This window comes from Carex rostrata, chromosome 32 (genome assembly GCF_964058835.1).
Source record: "Carex rostrata chromosome 32, lpCarRost1.2, whole genome shotgun sequence".
NCBI classification, from domain to species: Eukaryota; Viridiplantae; Streptophyta; class Magnoliopsida; order Poales; family Cyperaceae; genus Carex; species Carex rostrata.
This window is the reverse complement of record NC_135949.1, coordinates 3,568,345-3,590,181: the sequence shown is the minus strand read 5'-3', so window position 1 is coordinate 3,590,181 and position 21,837 is coordinate 3,568,345. Positions and strand designations below refer to the sequence as shown.

At 34.0% G+C, this 21,837-nt stretch overlaps 2 protein-coding genes, 1 long non-coding RNA gene and 1 pseudogene across 3 annotated transcripts; 3 read left to right on the top strand and 1 right to left on the bottom strand.

Annotated features, from left to right (window-relative positions):
• Positions 1–1,252: 1,252 nt before the first annotated feature.
• Positions 1,253–6,229, top strand: LOC144547819 (uncharacterized). The gene is made up of 4 exons (XM_078296506.1): positions 1,253–1,624; positions 3,610–4,537; positions 4,862–6,006; positions 6,140–6,229. Exons 1-4 carry the CDS (start codon positions 1,253–1,255, stop codon positions 6,227–6,229), a joined length of 2,535 nt encoding a protein of 844 aa, XP_078152632.1.
• A 145-nt stretch (positions 6,230–6,374) lies between these two features.
• LOC144547867 (uncharacterized) lies at positions 6,375–7,259 on the top strand. The gene is made up of 2 exons (XR_013509163.1): positions 6,375–6,627; positions 6,844–7,259. It is a non-coding gene; the product is annotated as an uncharacterized LOC144547867 (long non-coding RNA).
• Positions 7,260–13,108: 5,849 nt separating this feature from the next.
• LOC144547864 (UDP-glycosyltransferase 74E2 pseudogene) lies at positions 13,109–13,867 on the bottom strand (annotated as a pseudogene).
• A 928-nt stretch (positions 13,868–14,795) lies between these two features.
• LOC144547859 (putative disease resistance protein RGA3) lies at positions 14,796–20,557 on the top strand. Its single transcript, XM_078296545.1, has 3 exons — positions 14,796–15,156; positions 16,796–20,084; positions 20,300–20,557. The coding sequence occupies exons 2-3, from the start codon at positions 17,262–17,264 to the stop codon at positions 20,312–20,314; spliced, it is 2,838 nt and encodes a 945-aa protein (XP_078152671.1). The 5' UTR covers positions 14,796–15,156; positions 16,796–17,261; the 3' UTR covers positions 20,315–20,557.
• Positions 20,558–21,837: the final 1,280 nt, after the last annotated feature.

Genomic DNA, 21,837 nt, shown 5'->3' with positions numbered 1-21,837 from the left:
TAATTTCTACTTAATTTTTACAACATTAATTTTTTCGAAATCTGTGAAAACGGTTCAGAGCAAAATGACAATTTGGTTCAAAAAAAAATATTTCGGACCGAAATGACATCTCATTCTTATGGTTTTTGTAAAAACCAAAGCAACCAAGTTGGTTCGGTAAAATGTATTTTTTTTATCTGTGGTTTCTAAAAGAAAATTCTTAATATAACCTGTTTTATTTGATTTAAGGCTCGTACATTTTTAAGAAATCAATATTCTTCATTAACATTTTGGGAATTGGATTATTCATGATGTTGTTAGACATTTTCAATTAACATTTGATGAGTTAATCTAAACTTTTAGTGAAAAATTGGTTTCAAAATAATTTACAAAATAATTTTTGATAAGTAAATGTTGAAAGTCAAATCACCTAACTAGTTAAGATCTAGAAGAAATCTCCATCTGAATTTTGAATCTTTAATCTCGCATTTAGAGAGCATTATCTTTGCCATTAAATTTTTAAAGGCAAGTCATATTTAATTGTTATGTTTCAAAATTATTAGTTTTTCTATGGTATAAAAAAATATTCAATTAATCCCTTGTTAATAAATTCTCATCTTTTAAAAAATAATACATCCACATTTCCACACCTTCAAAATATATATATTCAATTCATACAAATGTGATGCAAATGTGATGAACTTAATTAATTAATGCAGATCTGATGATCAGGCGGCAGTAGCAATGTGCTCTCTCAAGCTTCATTCCAACTCAATCAGCAAGTTCTTTGAAAATATAAAATTAATCACAAATAAAAAGTGCCAGCTTAGTCTTCTCAGGTCAACAAATAAAAAGTTTACTTTAAAAACGTAAATTGAATCAGTTACTTTAGCTAACTTATAATCGTCTTGCTAGTCAAAATATAAAATTAATCACATTTGGGTACTTTTGTTGTTGTTGTTTTTCATATACAACAACTGGCCATTCTCGTTAAATAAGAGAGCTTTTTGTCACAATTAGTAAGAAGGAGCGAAGGGCTTTTCTCAAAGAAAAAGAAGAGAGCTCTCGTAAAGGTATTAATTAGTGACCCCATTCCCACTCCCGTTAAATAAAAAATAAACATTGACTACTGTACAAAGTCTTCTCCACACCACTTCTCCTTTCTCAGAACTCAACACTCTGGTGCTCTTTACTCTACACACATTTCTCACATTCACCACTCAGATCTAAGGTTCTTTCCTAATAGCCTCTTCAAAGAAATCTACAGAGCAAAATGGCAGGGTGTTTGATAACCTCTCTGCTCTCTCTAGCCACCGATTTGCTCCCCTCAATTAGAGCCTCTGTGCAGGCTCCTTCTTCCTCTTCATCAAATTCTAATAACTCCGAAAGCGGGCGTGCTCGAGCTTTTGAGGAGGCTCTAAAGAAGCTGATGCGAACTCTGGAGCGGATCAAGACCACACTGTACGATGCTGAGGAGAGGGAGATCAGAGACCGTTCTGTAAAGCTATGGCTCAAGGAGCTGAAGAAGGTAGCTTATGATGCCGAGGATTTGCTCGGTGAGTACCGATATGAGGTCACCCATGTCCAATTAGAGGCAAAAAAGGCTTATGAAGCTTCAGGTTCTCACAAGACAAAGAAGATGGAGGTTAGTACCTCGTGCATATAGATATTAAAAATTATCTTACTTGTGCAAGTGTTATTAGTCTTCTTGTGTGGTACTAAAACTTAATAGAGGATGCTTCAATTTTTTATTTATTTTTTAGCTAGATTGGTATTCACCTAGGGGTGAAAACAGAGTCGACCAGATACAGATACGGATAATTTTTTGATAAGAGAAATAGTATCCGCATACAGATAGGGCTAGCAATGAGCTGGCTCGGTCCGAGCTAGACCAAGCTCATAACTCGCTCATTTTAACAACGAGCAAGTCATGAGCTAGCCAACATTTGGATTCAAGCTGAGAAAGTGGCTCGTGGCTCGTTTGTTTTGACAACAAGCGAGCTAAGCTAGCTTGCAAAAGCTCGTGGACCAAAAGTCAAAATGTATTAGATAATATAATATAAAGTTAACTATCAAAAAATTTATAATTAATTTCATACGTACTAAAATACTAAATCTTCAAATTCATACTAACATAGTTTTCAAAATAAATTCATGCATACTAAATTCGCATAAATTTAAATCATTTCACAAATTCATATTTAGACCGAGCTGAAGCTCTCAACGATCGAGTTCAATGCAAATGATGCGGTCCACGAGCTTTTTTAGCAAGCCTAAATACAAATAGAGGCGCTTAAACGCATCAGATATACGCATGTATCCGAATCAAATTTTTTAACCCATTCTATCTCCGATATCTTATTGCGTGACGCTTAGAAATCGGAAAAGGCTTATATATTAACCATATTTATTTTCCGTTATGATTGTGGGACTAAAGCAATATCTGAAGCATCCGGACAACACACCTAGCCAGCGCATCTATTTCGCTGCTTTATGAGGCTCGTACTTCGAGCAAGGCTTTGACTAGCTTGAAGTCTTTGACTCGTTTATTTAATTTTAGACGAAAATGCATATATATTATTATAAAGGCAGTTAGCCATCTAGCTTCGCTTTGAATATATATATATATATATATATATAGAGTTAGGCTGGGGTGCTATGGATAGCATAGAGGCCTCTATGTTACGGCTCAATATTCAAGTTTTCAAAATCCAAACGGTCGATCCGAACCGTTCATCTTATTCTCCATATTAATATCTGTTTGGAGACCAAATTTTATAATTTTCTGAATTTTTTTACTATTTATTAAGCCACTTTGAAAATCGCTAATCCAACGGTTTTACTGTTTTGTGCAGCCACCGTTGGATCAACAATTTTGTAAAATACTTAATAAATAGTAAAAAAATTCAAAAAAATGTAAAATTTGGTCTCCAAGCAGATATTAATATGGAGAATAAGATGAACGGTTCGGATCGACCATTTGGATTTTGAAAACTTGAATATTGAGCCGTAGCATAGAGGCCTCTATGCTATCCATAGCACCCCAGCTTAACTCTATATATATATATATATTTTTTTTTTTTTATATATAAAATTCTGTTAATAATTGTCTCTATTTTAAATCCAGCCGGCATTCAATTATATCTTTGATTTTAATTTGATATTTCCATAAATTTTAATTACAAATTTAAATAAACTAACTTAAGTTATTCATTCATTTTCATATTTGAATTTTATTATATTAATATTTGTATCTTAAAGTTTAAATAATTTAATTATCCGACAATTATTTATATCATATCCGTATTCGAATCCGTATTCGTAAATTATCCGCTCCGTATCTGTATCCGTTTAAGACAGATTTGGTTTTGAATTTTGATATTCGTTTATTATCTGTATCCGTATTCGTATCCGATCATTATCCAACGGATGCAGATATGGTATCAGCATTATCCGCTCTGAACCCGCTCCGTTTTCACCCCTATTAATCCACCGGAATGTATGATCACTTGTTATATTATCAGCTATTCCAATCTAATATAATAAATTTACAATCTAATTATCATTTTTAAGTTAACAAATTATGAATTTTGGTATACTTATATAATATATACATTTCTTTTTGGACAGTACATTGTGCAAATTCCTGATGGCATGGTTGATCGGCTTAAAAAAATAAGAAGTCGATTTGACGAAATTGTGAATGACCGTGAGGCTCTTCATTTAAGGGAGAGTGACGGGGTGAGACGTCTGAACAATAAAATTTTACGACCCCCAACGGGTCACATGGTAGATGAGGCAGGCATTTTTGGGAGAGATGCTGAAATGGAGGAGGTAATCAATTTGTTACTATTTAAAAAAGAGAAGCGCTTTTCAGTCATTTCAATTATTGGAAAAGGTGGTATCGGAAAAACCACCATTGCCCAACTGGTCTACAAAGATGAGAGGGTAACTCGGTGCTTTGATTTATGTGGGTGGGTATGTGTCTCTGAAGAATTTGATGTTGGGAGACTCACTAAAGCAATCATTGAATCAGTCACCGAAATCAATTACGGTTTGAGTGAGTTAAGTTCATTACAAAAGAAGTTTGCAGAAACTGTGATGGGAAAAACAATAGTGCTTGTTCTAGATGACGTGTGGAATGAGAATCAAAGTCTTTGGGACTCATTAAGGGTTCCTTTTAAAAAAGCAAAGTTTGTCAGAATTCTCGTGACAACTAGAAATAAAAAGGTTGCAGATGTCATGCAAACAACGACCTGTTTTAGGCCAACTAACATGCCTGAAGATTTGTGCTGGCAGTTGTTTCAGCATTATGCATTTCGTGGTACAGGTGACACTATGCCACCACACTTGGTAAATATGGGAAAGGATATTATGAGGAAGTGTGGTGGGTTGCCATTGGCCGTGAAGTCGATTGCAAGCCTCCTTAGGCATGAAACAGATGAAGAAAGGTGGAGAGAGATTCTAGAAAATGATCTTTGGGAGTCCTATCCATCAAATGATGTATTCTCAGCACTTCAGATCAGTTATGCTCATCTACCTGCCCACCTTAAGCCGTGTTTTTTATTGTGCTCAATGTACCCAAAAGATTACTTATTAGGAAAGATGCGTTTGATAGAGTTATGGATTTCTCATAGCTACATTGAGTCCAAGGGCAAAAGAAAAATCAGAGATATTGGTGTTGAATATTATGAGGAGTTAAAACAGAGGTCCTTTGTTGATGATTTTTCAAGTGGATCTGAAGAATGTTGTAAGTTGCACGATATAATCCATGATCTTGCTCGACTTAATTCTGAGAATGAACATTATTCGGTGGAGATCAATCAACTACTTGATATTCAAATGGAATACGTTCCGCAAGAAGCATGTCATTTATATGTAGGTGGTTTCTCTGGATATGTAAATCAAGTTCTCCAACAAAATCTGATGGGTTTAAGAACCCTTTCTATCGATATGAGCCGATACTCTGGAGATTTAGAGCACGAGTTTTGTAACCTCACAAAATTTGAAGCACTCAGGGTATTGGAATTGAAAGGGTATGATTTGACAGGAATTCTTGATTCCATTTCCAAGTTGAAACATCTAGCCTATCTTGATGTTAAGTCTTACAATCTTAAAACATTGCCATTATCCATTGGCCTCCTTTACAACCTACAGACTTTAATTCTTGATTGCTTTTGCCTTGAATGTCTACCTGAAAGTATTGGCTCACTTAGTAACTTACGGAGATTAATTATTAAGTGTCCATATCTTAAAACATTGCCATTATCCATTGGCCTCCTTTACAATCTACAGACTTTAATTCTTGATTGCCAATACCTTGAATATCTACCTGAAAGTATTAGTTCACTTAGTAACTTACAGAGATTAATTATTGAAGCAGCTAAGTCAATGGATTATCTCCCGCATGGGCTTGTTAATTTTCCAGCAATAAAGACAATGAAAGCATGGTTGAAAGTTCCAAATGTAGCTTGGTTAAAGGATATGGCGGACCTTGAAGGAAATCTCATTATTTATGGAGTGAGTAATTTAAAAGATGCCCAGTGTGCTAACATGAGAAATAAGTGCAAACTTGAAGGTTTGTATATAAGCTTTAATCCTGATTATGCTGATTGGGTTGAACATCAGAATACGCTGTATATAGACCTCAGACCAGAAATAAGTGTCCATGATGCCGATTTTTCTTTGTTAGAATCCCTCCAGCCGCATCCTAACCTCAAAAAACTTGGAGTACGATTTTATTCTTCTGCCACAGTGCCGGGATGGATGTGTGATCCATGTTCCTTGCCATCAATTCAAGAAATCTTGTTATATGAGTGTGACAATATTCAATCTCTTCCATTCAACAATCTTCACACTCTCAAGCACCTCACTGTTTGGGGTTGTGATAGTTTCCGAGTTCTACAGCTAGAGCAGCTGTCCCCCCAGCTTGAGAAATTGCAGATCTCTTGTTGTGGCTACCTTGAATTGATTACTGGACTAGGGAATCTGGATATGTTGGCTGCACTGAAAATTTCCTGCTGTGAAGTCCTGAAATCAATAACAATGGATGGACTAGAGTTGGTGGAATCTACTGATCCAATTGGTGATTCCTCTCATGGAAAGCCACATATTGGCCGACAGAGCATTTCAACACTGACAAGGTTGGAAATCTTGTTAGATGAATGTGACGAGATTCAATCTCTTCCATTCAACAATCTTCACACTCTCAAGCACCTCGTCATTCGTTATTGTGGTTTCCGAGTTCTAAAGCTAGAGCAGCTATCCTCCCAGCTTGAGAAATTGGAGATTTCTGATTGTGGCTGCCTTGAGTTGATTACGGGACTAGGGAATCTGGATATGTTGGCTACACTGAAAATTTCCTCTTGTGAAGTCCTAAAATCAATAACAATAGATGGACTACAATCGGTGGAATCTACTCATGAGCCAATTGGTGATTCCTCTCATGGAAAGCCACGTATCGGCCAACAGAGCATTTCAACACTTACAAGGTTGGAAATCATATTATGTAAATTGCTTTGTGCTCTGCCAGATGGATTGATTCCATCAATTGAGACTGCCCTGACAGAGCCATTCACCACTTATGTCCGTGTTCTTCACTGCGGTTGCACTAACATTGAAATTGGGGATCTACATAAATCAAATCAGGTTCATAAATTTTTCTATTATAATAATTATTACTATTTCAATATTTAGATTTTAGACCACTGAACTTTTTTTGCTTTTATGTAACCATAAGCCTTGGTAGGATTTGTTGACTAATCAAGCTGCAAAATTACCTGTTTCGACAAATAAACATTTCATATTTATATTACTTGTTTGTTGCTGCTACAAAATTAAGCTCTTGTCCAACTTTTTTTGCAGCGTCTATTCGATGATTGGTTCCTTTAGCCCCTCGTAGAGCCTTCAAATTTTCTTCGCTTCTTAAAGAACGATTAGGCAAGCCAACAGTCAATTTTTGTATTACCCAATTTTTTGTCGTCATCCTTATCTCTACTATTTTTTTTTTTAGCCAATTTGTGTATGGTAATTGGCAGTGTTAATTAAAACGAACCTTTTGAAGGAACAAAACCTACTAAGCTGATCCTTTTGAGTGGAAAACAAATCTTTGGTCCCGTTTTTGTTATTGCACTCCAAAATTTTCGCATCTTTTATATATATATATTTGTAATATGAGGTATTTTTGGTTCCTTTTGTTAAAGCAAATTTTCTATACAATTAATCCATTACCCTGTATTAATTTTTATATTATTTATAAATAAAAATACTGTATTTATGTATACCTGTTATATGATCTCTTGAGGCCAGTCCATCAACAAGCTTTCTGAATGTAGTCATTGTGATTTTGGAGCAAAGATCTTCTGTGATTTAATCTTTACAAAAGAAATATGTTGTGGGTGAAATGTAGAGAGAAGCCGGGTCAAAAATTTCATCACTACATAGATCTTGTACGAAAAATTGAGGCACTACATTTTAAAAATTTCATCACTAAAAATTGAGGAGTGAGAACTAGTGGGTCCCATGTACTTTCTGCACTCCTACAGCAACAAGGATCAGTTTGTGTCTGCATTTCTACAACTATTCCCGTTGAAGTTGATATTGAGTTGATTACTCATCCGCAGCATAATAATAATGCAGCTTTAGTGCCAAAATAGTTGCAATAAAGGTTTAAATGCTAAAAGGTTTGCACTTCTTCACAGAGCCCTTGAAATTATGTAACTTGTAGTATTTATACCATTTTTTGGTGATATCAAATTATACTCTCGATTTTTAAAGTTTTTGAAGTTTAAATAGTTGATCTAAATCGTTCAACATAATTGATATTTTAAAATGTTCTTGCAAATAAAATTTTATATTTTTTGAATTTGTTTACTATTTATTAAGTATTTAACAAAATTACTATATTTAGACCATTGAATTTTTTGTATCCATCTATATTTTAAAGTAATATAGGTGTATATTTCATTACAAATGCATATATCGATTTGAGATAAATTTTCTTTAGAATATGAGATATGTTTCATTCAACTATTTCAGTAATCAAATATTTTTTTGTGAATTAGACCCTTAAAATACATGTAATTGTGTTATATTGAATATAAAAAATAATACATATTTTTGTGCTATGATATTCCATCATATTATAGGAAAGAACATATTTTCACAATAATTACAATTTTTTTTATATTACACTGATAAAATAGTAAAATAATCTTCGTTTGCTAGCCAGCAAAATTTATTCTTATTCTTTGTTTTACCTACATAATTTTGTACATAGCTATGCTTTTTTTTTTTTATTAGATTTGAACAAAATTTATTGATACATAGAGTATTTGATACTAATTAAAAAAATTAGAAGTTTATTTCATTTGTTTGTAGATCTTGATTTAGAAATTTTTTTATCACTTGTTTAATAGGATCGAAGCATGCAGAGAATACAAAAAGATATAAGTGATTTATATGTGTCAATCCTTTTTTTTAGCTAATTAATATTTTCAAAATGGGTCAATTTCTTGTGTACCCTCAAGACTTCAATACATTATATTTACTCTTAACTCTTTCAATACTTTTTTTGTTTGTCCTTGAACTTAGCTCACACACATTAAAATTTATATTTTCGATTATACCCCTCTTACATATTTCCTTCCCCTTTCACTCATATTTTGTTACTTGATTCTTTGTGAGGCTTCCACACAATCCCAGTATAATAAAAAAAAATTCTTCAAATCCTACTTCATTTGAATACCGCCAAGCATCTGATTATGCTAGCAACAAGTATCACCCTAAAAAGCAATATATACTTACTATAAAGAGAAATGTTCTGGTCCCCCAAGCTATCATATCCGAGCGCATCTCCCAACTAGTTTAACAAAAAAAGTCTTCTGATTTTGTTTAACTTCCATTTCCAGCACCCATATTCAAGCTTCGAAAGTTTTATTTATAACATTTTAAAATGTTATTCTTAAGATCAAAAGCATTTAAACCTCTATATGTAAACAATAAAATTTCAAATATGTATATTTTTAACTCCTAACTACTTTTGTGTTCAAGCCAAATAAAGAAAAAAAATTATTTTTACCCACTATTTTTTAACTTTTCTTTGATCATTCTCATACATTTTTTCAAAAATCCGTGATAAATTTATGAATATAAAACTACGAGCATTTTCTACTCGATTTTCTCTTTCAGATGAGATTTATGAATAAATACTTTTGAGTTATTTTGAAATCATTTTTTCTAAAAGTAAATCCCATGAGCACTTTAATTTTTTTACCTTTTAAACCTCAGTATACAACCATTATTTAAACCTCTGAGAAAATTGAGTAAAAAATATTTGTATTTTTAGATTCGCAAATTCATCACAGATTATCGAAAAAATGGACGAGAATTATCGAAGGAAAAAAACTGTGGGTGAAAATAATATTTTCTTTTTTGACTTGAATACAAAAGTAGTTTGAAGTTATAACTATACAGATTTAGAATTTAGTTGCTTGCAGATACAGTTTTAAATACTTGCGAATAGCATTTTAAAATGTTAGAAATAAAATTTTAAAATATTGAATATACACGCTGAAAATGAAAGTTATACATTAAATACTTGGGGACGCGCTGTGGGATTTATTTGGAGTACAATTATCAGGCTCTTTAAATTTAATGTGGCGTTGCATAATTGATTATTTTTTAAAAATAAAATTTTCAATTATATTGTACGTAACTAAAATTACATGACGTTCCATTAAATTAAGTTCCTTTGAATACTAATTTCGAGATTCTATGTAAAAATGTTGAGATTAATCAAGTAATTAAGTCCACTAACGAGCCTTACATATCAAGGCCGAAAGTATCTAGGTAAAAATATTTTATTATGAGCGTGAGGACAAAGCTTAAATTAAGAGGATTCACTTATTAAATTTGTACCAGTTGTACCTGTCCACTTAAGACCAAGGCTAGACCATTTCAAAATTTGCAGTAAGATCAATCATTTCAAATTACGTACCTATTTGTACCAGTCCAATACAAAAAAAATTTAAATGCCATACATTGAATTGGCTTTAATTCAAGGCTCCATATGTATTTAGGTGGTTTCTTAGAAACAATGGGGGTCCATATTTGATACGGATATATTTGATACGGTTAGATTGAATAGTGGTAAAATCATATTCATATTTGTTTTTATTTTTTGGATGCGGATATATGGATCGGATATTAAACTTATATGAATACATTGAAAATTAAATTGATACGGATATAATTCGAATATCTAATTTAGATATTGTTGTAAAATTAACATGTTATTCAATAGTTCTTTATTATTAAAAAGTAAAAATAACTTGAGAAAGATGTATAATTCGGATATTCAATCATTATAATAGAGAAATATTATTTTTCTCATGTTATGACATTACAAATACATCTCTCGTTAACAAAATGTAATGACCAGCATAAACAAACTTTTTATCAATATTTACCAACAAAAATATATTTTTCTTTAATCATTTATGATTATAAACAAGCGGATAAAAAAAAATATAGATACAAATAATTATCTGTATCTGAAAAAAAAATACAAATATAGATAATTATCCATATTTGCTTCCAAAATTCGAACTGTATCTGTTTCGGTATCCACATAAACTAAGTCAAAGTGAGTAGAGACAACAAATAGAGTCTGCATCATCTGCATTAACTCAAAAGAGCATCTTTTGAGTTAATACATCTCGACCATCTGATTTTAAACAAAGTCAATCTGACCACAGGCTATAATTCAGTAGTCCTTTAATATTAGTGTGGATTTAGTCTGCACGGATCTTAAAGCGTATTGAACGGTTCAGAAGCATTAAAACTTTAAAAGTTAATGCAGAGGATACGAATTCCAGCAAGTAGGAGAGATTTTTGAGTGAATCTTAACCTTAGGTGGGCCCGTTAATCCGTTTAGATTCCAACATGAGACGGGTCAACATGTCAAGTTCGAGACGACATTACTTACTAAGTAAAAACCTTCGATGGTTACTTTGGGTAAGAATTAATGTTCCATATAGCGACTAAGGCCCACTAAAAGCAGCCCAACCCAAATGAATGGGAATCATTCTTTTCATCTGCTGGTTCCGTTGGGTACCAAATTTCTACCCATTGTCAAGTACTCTTAATTTTGTTATTTTTTCTTCAATGATTTCATTTTCTCTGTTGACCTCTGATCAAAGTGAAGTTTCAGTAAAATTGTCCTTTTGTCAATATATCAACAAGTTTATTTGAATGTTTTTAAGCCTAACAGCGAGATTTTCTTTTGTTGGATTAGTTGACTTCAGTCATTGGGTGGCAAGGGATTGGTCTACGTTTTTTTTCTTTCTCAAAAATAAGTATTCTGAGGCTCTGAGCAAGGCATTTTTTTTCCTAAAATATATGTCATTGCTCAGTTGAGTAAATTAGCAGATATATATGAGGTCAACTTTGAAAAAAATTGGATGTAGCCAGAAGATAATATTTTAGAATTTAAGGAATTAATTGTAGTTTAGTTATATATGTTTCTAAATCATAAATCGAGTAACGGGGGGTAGGCCCCTATAAATAATTAGTTTAAAACAAATCTATACTGTTTCAAAATTCTGTGTTGAAGATAATCATTCACAGAGGTCATCACAATTATTTATTTCAATCAACATAATTACTTAAAAGATAATATATTAATATAATTAGGGTCAATTGGGACTGGTTGACCTATCTCCTTGTTACTGCATACAAACAACATAGATGGCATTGACATGGCACAAATCACTTAATCGGAAAATTCTGTACCATTCATATCAAGTGATTTTCTATTTATCTAAAAAAAGAGTAAAAAAATTCTAAAAAAATGTAAAATTTGATTTGCAAGTACATATTCATATGGAGATGAACTATTGAGCGTTAAGATTTTAAAAACTCATATATTGAGCCGTTGCACGGAAGCCCTCTATGCTACGCATAGCACCGTAGCCAATTCCTGGAGATAAATATTACTTCTAATTTTGCCGCCTAAATTAATACTTGTAATTTTTTTATCTCCATGGATGCATGAATATAATGACTTGATAATATACCGATCTTAACCCAGCTAAATTCAAATAGATGAAAAGATTGGCAAGCTTGGATGGGCATGGCTCGGATCGGATTGACTTGGTTATGAAAAGATGAATTATTTTGAGTTCGAGCCGAGTTCAGGCTCAACTCGAATTGAACTCGGCTCAATATTGACCCATTCAAGAGTTTATCTCAAAGTCCATGAGTCGGCCCGACTCGTTTAGCAGGCCTAGCTCAAGAGGAAATGAGAGAAGATGGAAGCTCGTATAAAAATATTGTGGAATTTGCAACGAAGTACAGGGCCAATTAGTACTACATTACCATGCATGTGCATGTAGTAAACTGAGATCTACTGGCATCGAGTCATGCCTTGATCATTTACTCTCATTTCTCACCGAAATTTTTACAAATACCCAAAAACAAAACGAAATTATCAAATCTACTAAATTTTTGAAAGAATCTCAAAAAATACTCAATCCGGTTACTCAACAACCGGATTTTCAATTTCTTTCCTTTCACTGGGTAAGTGGAAATAGAAAAAAATGTCCACTCACTGGATAAGCGAAAATATTGGGAATTTTCAATTACTGGGCAACCGGAAAGAGGTGTTCGGTTACTCAGTTAGCAGAAAGTTGGTTTTTTTATACGAAAAATTTCAAAATAGTGTAGAAAAATTTAGAAAATTCTAAAATTGTGCCCGAAAAATTTAGAAATTTCCAAAACGGTCTAGAGTAATTTATAAAATTCTAAAATAGTGTAGAATAATTTAGAGAATTTGAAAATGGTGCACTAATAATTTTTAGAAAGTTCCAAAATGGTATAAAATAATTTAAAAAATTTCAAATTGGTGCCCGAATAATTTAGAAAATTTTAAAATGGTGTAAAATAGTTTAAATTGCAAATTGGTTCCAAAATGGTTTAGAATAATTTAGGTAATTTAAAATGATCTAGAAAAAATTATATATTTTTTTAAACAATTTAAATTATTTATGAAAAATTACTTTGCTCTTCTTTCTCTGTTTGAATATTTCCTTAATTTAAAATGAGAGTAAATGATCGAGGCATGCTCAATACCAGTAAATTCCAGTCTATAATGTGCACATGTAATGTAGTATCAGTTGGCCCTGTACTTAGCCGCAAATTCAACAATATTTTTATAAGAGCTTCCGTCTTCTCTCATTGCCTCTTGAGCCTTCTCTCTCCATTTCTTTGCATTCCTCCTGTACTCCTCACACCTCTCTTCTTCCATCACCTCACTTATGCACCTTATAATCTCTTCTCTCTTTACCAACCCGCCACTCTCCGGTTTAACCCGTTTACCGACTTCCCAAACCCCTTCAACATATTTTGCATTCAACGGTTGATCCGTCCACTGAGAAATCCCCACCATTGGTACGCCAAGCACGAGTGCCTCCACAGTTGAATTCCAACCGCAATGTGAAAAGAAGCACCCCACTGCTTGATGCGCCAACACCTCTAGTTGCGGGCTCCAAGAGAATATAACCCCTCTGTTTTTCACTTTCTCGGCAAAATTTTCGGGTATTTTGTCGGCTTCTACCGACCTAATGACCCACAAAAACAGCTTGCCACAGTCATGGAGTCCATATGCCAGTTCCTCCATCTGGGCCGGGTCTAGGCAGGCCATGCTACCGAAGGAGGTATACACAACCGATTGCGGTGGTTTTGAGTTGAGCCATGCAATGCAAGGGGTTATGGTTGGCATGTAGAGGTGGAAACCATACGATGTGTCAGACGGGAGGTGGTTGTAGAGGTACGAAGATGGTACAGTTGGCCCGATTGTTTTACCGCGCCATTTTGACTCCATGTACTGTGCTTCTTGAAATTATACATGACATTGTTTTTGTGAAGCAAAACAGATGAAGCAATTCAATAATAAGTCAAGCAATTTATAATTCATTGCTGACTTTTCATTGAATATTGCTTTGTAGCCAACTCATTGCTGACTTTTCAATTTTTAAGCAATTATTTGAAGAGCACAATTTCTCCTCCTCACAGCTGGTACAGTCAAGTAAAGATAAGTTTCACTTGATTTCTTCAATAAATTCATATTGTGTTGCAGACGATTTCTGAATATTTTGTTGATATATTGCTATATCTAGTCTGTTGGAAATAAAATCAAAAAACTCAAAATTTATATTTCAACCCATTGTTTTAATCATTAGATATATATCTCTTTTTTTATATATCTATTTATAATACTTGTGAACTTGAGGCTCAAACGAAAATTATTATTTCTGTTTTTCAGTTCCTTTTTTATTTAAAGTTTCAACACATAATAGTACACCTATTAGATTTAAAAATAATAATAAAAATAAATAATTAAGCCAAAGGCCGCATGACCTCTTCAATTAAAAACCTCATCCGATTAAATGTACATAACCAATTTTAATTCTAACAGAAGGCAATTAACTCTTCCAGGCTTCCCCTTGGTTCGCTGTCAATTATTTCTATGGTCTCCACTAACAAGTGATGATACCGAATTATCTTGGTTAGGATGAATTTTCTATGGTCGCGACTAATAAGCGACAATACCAAATTTCTATGGTGGCGACTAATACCTCTTCCCCTTGGTTAGGATGAATTTTCTATGGTCAAAGTTTTCTCCACACCACTTCTTCGCAGAACTCAAAATTCTGGTGCTCTTTACTCTACACACATTTCTCACATTCACCACTCAGATCTAAGGTTCTTTCCTAATAGCCTCTTCAAAGAAATCTACAGAGCAAAATGGCAGGGTATTTGATAACCTCTATGCTCTCTCTAGCCACCAATTTGCTCCCCTCAATTAGAGCCTCTGTGCTGGCTCCTTCTTCCTCTTCCTCAAATTCTAATAACTCCAAAAGGGGACGTGCTCGAGCTTTTGAGGAGGATCTGGAGAGGCTGATGCGAACTCTGGAGCGGATCAAGGCCACACTGTACGATGCTGAGGAGAGGGAGATCAAAGACCGTTCTGTAAAGCTATGGCTCAAGGAGCTGAAGAAGGTCGCTTATAATGCCGTGGATGTGCTCAGCGAGTACCGGTATGAGGTCACCCGTGTCCAACTAGAGGCAAGAAAGGCTTCTGAAGCTCCAGGTTCTCACAAGACAGAGAAGATGGAGGTTAGTACCTCATGCATATAGATATTAAAAATTATCTTACTTGTGCAAGTGTTATTATTCTTCTTGTGTGGTACTAAAACTTAATAGAGGATGCTTCAATTTTTTATTTATTTTTTAGCTAGATTGGTATCCACCTATGGGTGAAAATGGAGTCGACTGGATAAGGATCTGGATAATTCTTTGATGAGAGAAATAGTATCCGGATACGGATAGCGCTGGCAATGAGCTGGCTCGGTCCGAGCTAGACCAAGCTCATAGCTCGCTCATTTTAATAACGAGCGAGTCATGAGCGAACCAACATTCGAATTCAAGCTGAAAAAGTGGCTCGTGGCTCGTGGCTCGTTTTTTTGACAATAAACAAGCCGAGCCAGCTTGCAAAAGCTCGTGGACTGAAAGTCCAGATGTATTAGATAATGTAATAAAAAGTTAACTACCATAAATTAAGTTTATAATTAAATTCTTACGTACTAAAATACTAAATCTTTAATTTCATACCAACATAGTTTTCAAAATAAATTCATATATACTAAATTCGCGTAAATTTATATCATTTCACAAATTCATATTTGAACCGAACTGGCTTGCCAGTGAGATAGAACCCAGCTCAAACTTGTTAATTTTGAATTGAGTCCATTAACGAATGAGTTATTAACAAACAAGTTAAATTGCAAGTCATGAGCGGTCCACAAGATTTGTTGCTACCCCTAGATACAGATAGAGGTGCTTAAACGGATCGGATAACTGCATGTATCCGAATCAAATTTTCCAACCCATTCTATCTCCGATATCTTAGTGCATAACGATTACAAATCGGACAAGGCTTATATATTAACCATATTTATTTTCCGTTATGATTGTGGGACTAAAGCTATATCTGAAGCATCCGGACAACAGACCTAGCCAGCGCATCTATTTCGCTGCTTTATGAGGCTCGTACTTCGAGCAAGGCTTTGACTAGCTTGACGTCTTTGACTCGTTTATTTAATTTTAGACGAAAAGGCTGCTGCTGCCATATATATATATTATTATAAAGGCAGTTAGCCATCTAGCTTCGCTTTGAATATATATATATTTTTTATATAAATTTCTGTTAATAATTGTCTCCATTTTAAATCCAGCCGGCATTCAATTATATTTTTTATTTTAATTTGATATTTCCATAAATTTTAATTACAAATTTAAATAAACTAACTTAAGTTGTTCATTCATTTTCATATTTGAATTTTGTTAATTAATATTTGTATCTTAAAGTTTAAATAATTCAATTATCCGACAATTATTTGTTTCATATCCGTATTCGAATCCGTATTCGTAAATTATCCGCTCCGTATCCGTATCCGTTTAAGACGGATTTGGTTTTGAATTTTGATATCCGTTTATTATCTGTATTCATATTCGTATCTACTCATTATCTGACGGATGCAGATATAGTATCAACATTATCCGCTCTAAACCCGCTCCGTTTTCACCCCTATTAATCCACCGGAATGTATGGTCACTTGTTATATTATCAGCTTTTCCAATCTAACATCAGAGTGGTCACATAATATAATAAATTTCTCATCTAATTATCATTTTTAAGTTAACAAATTATGAATTTTAGCATACTTATATAATATATACATTTCTTTTTGGACAGCACATTGTGCAAATTCCCGATGGCATGATTGATCGGCTTAAAAAAATAAGAAGTCGATTTGACGAAATTGCGAATGATCGTGAGGCTCTTCATTTAAGGGAGAGTGACGGGGTGAGACGTCTGAACAATAAAATTTTACAACCCCCAACGGGTCACATGGTAGATGAGGCAGGCATTTTTGGGAGAGATGATGAAATAGAGGAGGTAATCAATTTGTTACTATCTGAAAAAGAAAAGCCATTTTTGGTCATTTCAATTATTGGAAAAGGTGGCCTCGGAAAAACCACCATTGCCCAACTAGTCTACAAAGAGATGAGGGTAACCCAGTGCTTTAATTTATTTGGGTGGGTATGTGTCTCTGAAGAATTTGATGTTGTGAGACTCACTAAAGCAATCATTGAATCAGTCCCCAAAGACAAGAACGATTCCAAAGACGAGAACGATTCCAAAGCCAAGAACGGTTTGCATGAGTGAGTGCAGTTCATTACAAGAGGAGCTTGCAAATTCTGTGAAGGGAAAAACAATACTGCTTGTTTTAGATGACGTGTGGAACGAGAATCAAAGTCTTTGGGAGTTGTTCCAGGTTCCCTTTAAAGAAGCAAAGCTGGTTAGAATTCTCGTGACAACAAGAAATAAAAAGGTTGCAGATGTCATGCAAACAACGACCTGTTTTAGTCCAACTAGCATGCCTGAAGATTCGTGCTGGCAGTTGTTTCAGCATTATGCATTTTGTGGTACAAGTGACACTATGCCACCACACTTGGTAAATATGGGAAAGGATATTATGAGGAAGTGTGGTGGGTTGCCATTGGCCGTGAAGTCGATTGCAAGCCTCCTTAGGCATGAAACAGATGAAGAAAGGTGGATAGAGATTCTAGAAAATGATCTTTGGGAGTCCAATCCATCAAATGATATATTCCCAGCACTTCAGATTAGTTATGCTCATCTACCTGCCCACCTTAAGCCGTGTTTTTTATTGTGCTCAATGTACCCAAAAGATTACATATTAGAAAAGATGCATTTGATAGAGTTATGGATCTCTCATGGCTACATTGAGTCCAAGGGCAAAAGAAGAATCACATATATTGGTGTTGAATATTATGAGGAGTTAAAACAGAGGTCCTTTGTTGATGATTTTTCACGGGGATCTGAAGAACGTTGTAAGTTGCATGATATAATCCATGATCTTGCTCGACTTAATTCTGAGAATGAATATTATTCGGTGGAGATCAATCAACCACTTGATATTCAAAAGCAAAACGTTCCGCAAGAAGCATGTCATTTATATGTAGGTGGTTTCTCTGGATATGTAAATCAAGTTCTCCAACAATATCTGGTGGGTTTAAGAACCCTTTCTATCTATGTAAGAGGATGCTATGGAGATTTAGAGCACGAGTATTGTATAAACAATACCAAGGAAATGGATCTAAATTCAAGGTTGTCGGAAAGTACTAAAAAATGTTCCATATATTTTCAAATATGTAACCTCACAAAATTTGAAGCACTCAGGGTATTGGAATTGAAAGGGGATTATTTGAGAAGAATTCCTAATTCCATTTCCGAGTTGAGACATCTAGCTCATCTTGATATTAAGTGTCCATATCTTGAAACATTGCCATTATCCATTGGCCTCCTTTACAATCTACAAACTTTAATTATTGAACAATATAATTCATTGGATTATCTCCCGCATGGGCTTGTTAATTTTCCAGCAATAAAGACAATGAAAGCATGGGTGAACGTTATAAATGTAGCTTGGTTAAAGGATATGACGGACCTTGAAGGAAATCTCACTATTTATGGAGTGAGTAATTTAAAAGATGCCCAGCGTGCTAACATGAGAAATAAGTGCAAACTTGAAGCTTTTTATATAAACTGTAATCCTGATTGGGTTGACCCTCTGAAATCAATGCTGGGAATAATTCTCATACCAGAAATAGGTTTCCATGATGCCGATTTTTCTTGGTTAGAATCCCTCCAGCCACATCCTAACCTCAGAAAACTTGGAGTAGGATTTTATTCTTCTGCCACAGTGCCAGGATGGATATGTGATCCATGTTCCTTGCAATCAATTCAAGAAATCTTGTTAGATAACTGTGACAAGATTCAATCTCTTCCATTCAACAATCTTCACACTCTCAAGTACCTCGTCATTCGTGATTGTCATGGTTTCCAATTTCTACAGCTAGAGCAGCTGTCCTCCCATCTTGAAAAATTGAAGATTTCTGGTTGTCGTTGCCTTGAGTTGATTACTGGACTAGGGAATCTGGATATGTTGGCTACATTAAAAATTTCCCAGTGTGAAGTCCTGAAATCAATAATAATGGATGGACTACAATTGGTGGAATCTACTGAGCCAATTGGTGATTCCTCTCATGGAAAGCCACATATCGGCCGACAGAGCATTTCAACACTTACAAGGTTGAAAATCTTGTTAGATAAATGTGACAAGGTTCAATCTCTTCCATTCAACAATCTTCACACTCTCAAGCACCTCGTCATTCGTGATTGTCATGGTTTCCGAGTTCTACAGCTAGAGCAGTTGTCCTCCCAGCTTGAGAAATTGAAGATTTCTGGTTGTCGCTGCCTTGATTTGATTTCTGGACTAGGGAATCTAGATATGTTGGCTATACTAAAAATTTCCCGGTGTGAAGTCCTGAAATCAATAACAGTGGATGGACTACAATTGGTGGAATCTACTGAGCCAATTAGTGATTCCTCTCATGGAAAGCCACATATCGGCCGACAGAGCATTTCAACACTTACAAGGTTGAAAATCTTGTTAGATAAATGTGACCAGATTGCATCTCTTCTATTCAACAATCTTCACACTCTCAAGCACCTCGTCATTCGTGCTTGTCGTGGTTTCCGAGTTCTACAGCTGGAGCATATGTCCTCCCAGCTTGAGAAATTGAAGATTTCTGATTGTTACTGCCTTGAGTTGATTATTGGACTAGGGAATCTGGATAAGTTGGCTACACTGAAAATTTCCTGGTGTACAGTCCTGAAATCAATAACAATGGATGGACTACAGTTGGTGGAATCCACTGAGCCAATTGGTGATTCCTCTCATGGAAAGCCACATATCGGCCGACATAGCATTTTAACACTTGCAAGGTTGGAAATCGAACACTGTAAATTGCTCTGTGTTCTGCCAGATGGATTGATTCCAATTGAGACTACCCTGACATTAAAATTGCGGGTGACAGAGCCATTCATTCCTTATGTCTGTGTTCTTCACTGCGGTTGCACTGACATTGAAATTGGGGATCTACATAAATCAAATCAGGTTCATAAATTTTCCTATTATTATAATAATTATTATTTTAATATTTAGATTTTAGGCCACTGAACTTTTTTGCTTTTATGTAACCATAAGCATTGGTAGGATTTGTTGACTAATCAAGCTACAAAATTACCTGTTTCGACAAATAAACATTTCATATTTATATTACTTGTTTGTTGCTGCTACAAAATTAAGCTCTTGTCCAACTTTTTTTGCAGCGATCTATTCGATGATGTCTTGCTTTGCCCCACAAGAAACATTTAGGAGTCTCCTCGAAGACCCTTGATAGAAATAAATTTACTATTTTATTTATTATATGTTTTGTAATACACAAATAATTTCCTTTTCTCATGGGGATTCATTTTCATTGATTTTTTTTTCTCTACTAACTTTTTCTTCAAATATTCGCCTATTAAAGAATGATTAAGTCAATTTTTGTATTACCCAATTTTTTGTCGTTATCCTTATCTCTACTATTTTTCTTTTCTTTAGCCAATATATTTGTGTAGTGTATGGTAATTAACAGTATTAATTAAAACAAACCTTTTGAAGGAACAAAACCTACTAAGCCAGTCCTTTTTGAGTGGAAAACAAATCTTTGGTCCAGTTTTTGTTATCGCACTCCACAATTTTCACATCTTATCTATAGCAACTTCTCAAGTTTGTAGTTTTGGCTGCACCATTTCTACATTTTTGTAGAACAACCCCTGCCACGAAAGATATTACACAATTTAGAACAAGGTTGCCTATCCTACAGTGGCAACATCTATAGGCCAATCACAACAATCAAATTGGAAAAGAAAAGGAAAATAATCTAATCCTACATATGGTGAGAGTCTCCTCAAATATCTTTCAGACTAACAATTAGTGCTAATCAAATGAGATTGTTTGTTTTGGTTATTATCTTTTCCAAGATGTGTCCTATATTAGTGTTATATATTGAAATAGCTAGTGCTTTACCAAATTACATTTGTTTCCATATAAAAACATTTTCAAATAAAATTATTTCAATTTTTTTTCCAATAAAAACATTTGATTCCACATAAAAGCATTTTTTCCATCTTTTACGAGATGTCTGTCTAACTTTCTTTCAAATAAAAATTATGAAATTAATTAAAATTTGTTCGCCAAATATTCTAAGAAAATATTGCTAGCTACAACCTTAGGTTTCTATTGGGTGACAAAATCATTGTGAGTCCAACATCTTCCCTTGGGGAAAAATGATTGCAATATTTTTTTTTTGTGCTTTACAATTGTCAATTAATATTAACATGAGCCTTTTCAAGGAAGAAAACATATGAAGACGATCATTTTCAATGAAGAAAACAAAAAATTATACACTGTCAAGTATAAGAACACAAAATTAACAAAGTTAAATTGTTCATTTGGGCTTTACCTATATTGGATTTTCGATAACCCAAGTGACAAATCCTTTGACAATTGAATGCATGGGAGCTTTCTGTCAATTAAAAACAAACATTTTAAATTTGCAAAAAAATGACTAAACTGACCTTATATAACACCAATTAATGAACATGTGATTCCATGAGATTTCAATTAATATAGGCAGGACAATAGATAGCCTGCCATGAGATTTCAATTAATATAGGCAGGATAAATTTTCTTTAGAATAGGAGATATGTTTCATTCAACTATTACAGTAGTCAAATTTTTTTGTGAATTAATTAGGCCCTTAAAATACATGTAATTGTGTTATATATATTGAATATAAAAAATAATAAATATTTTTGTGCTA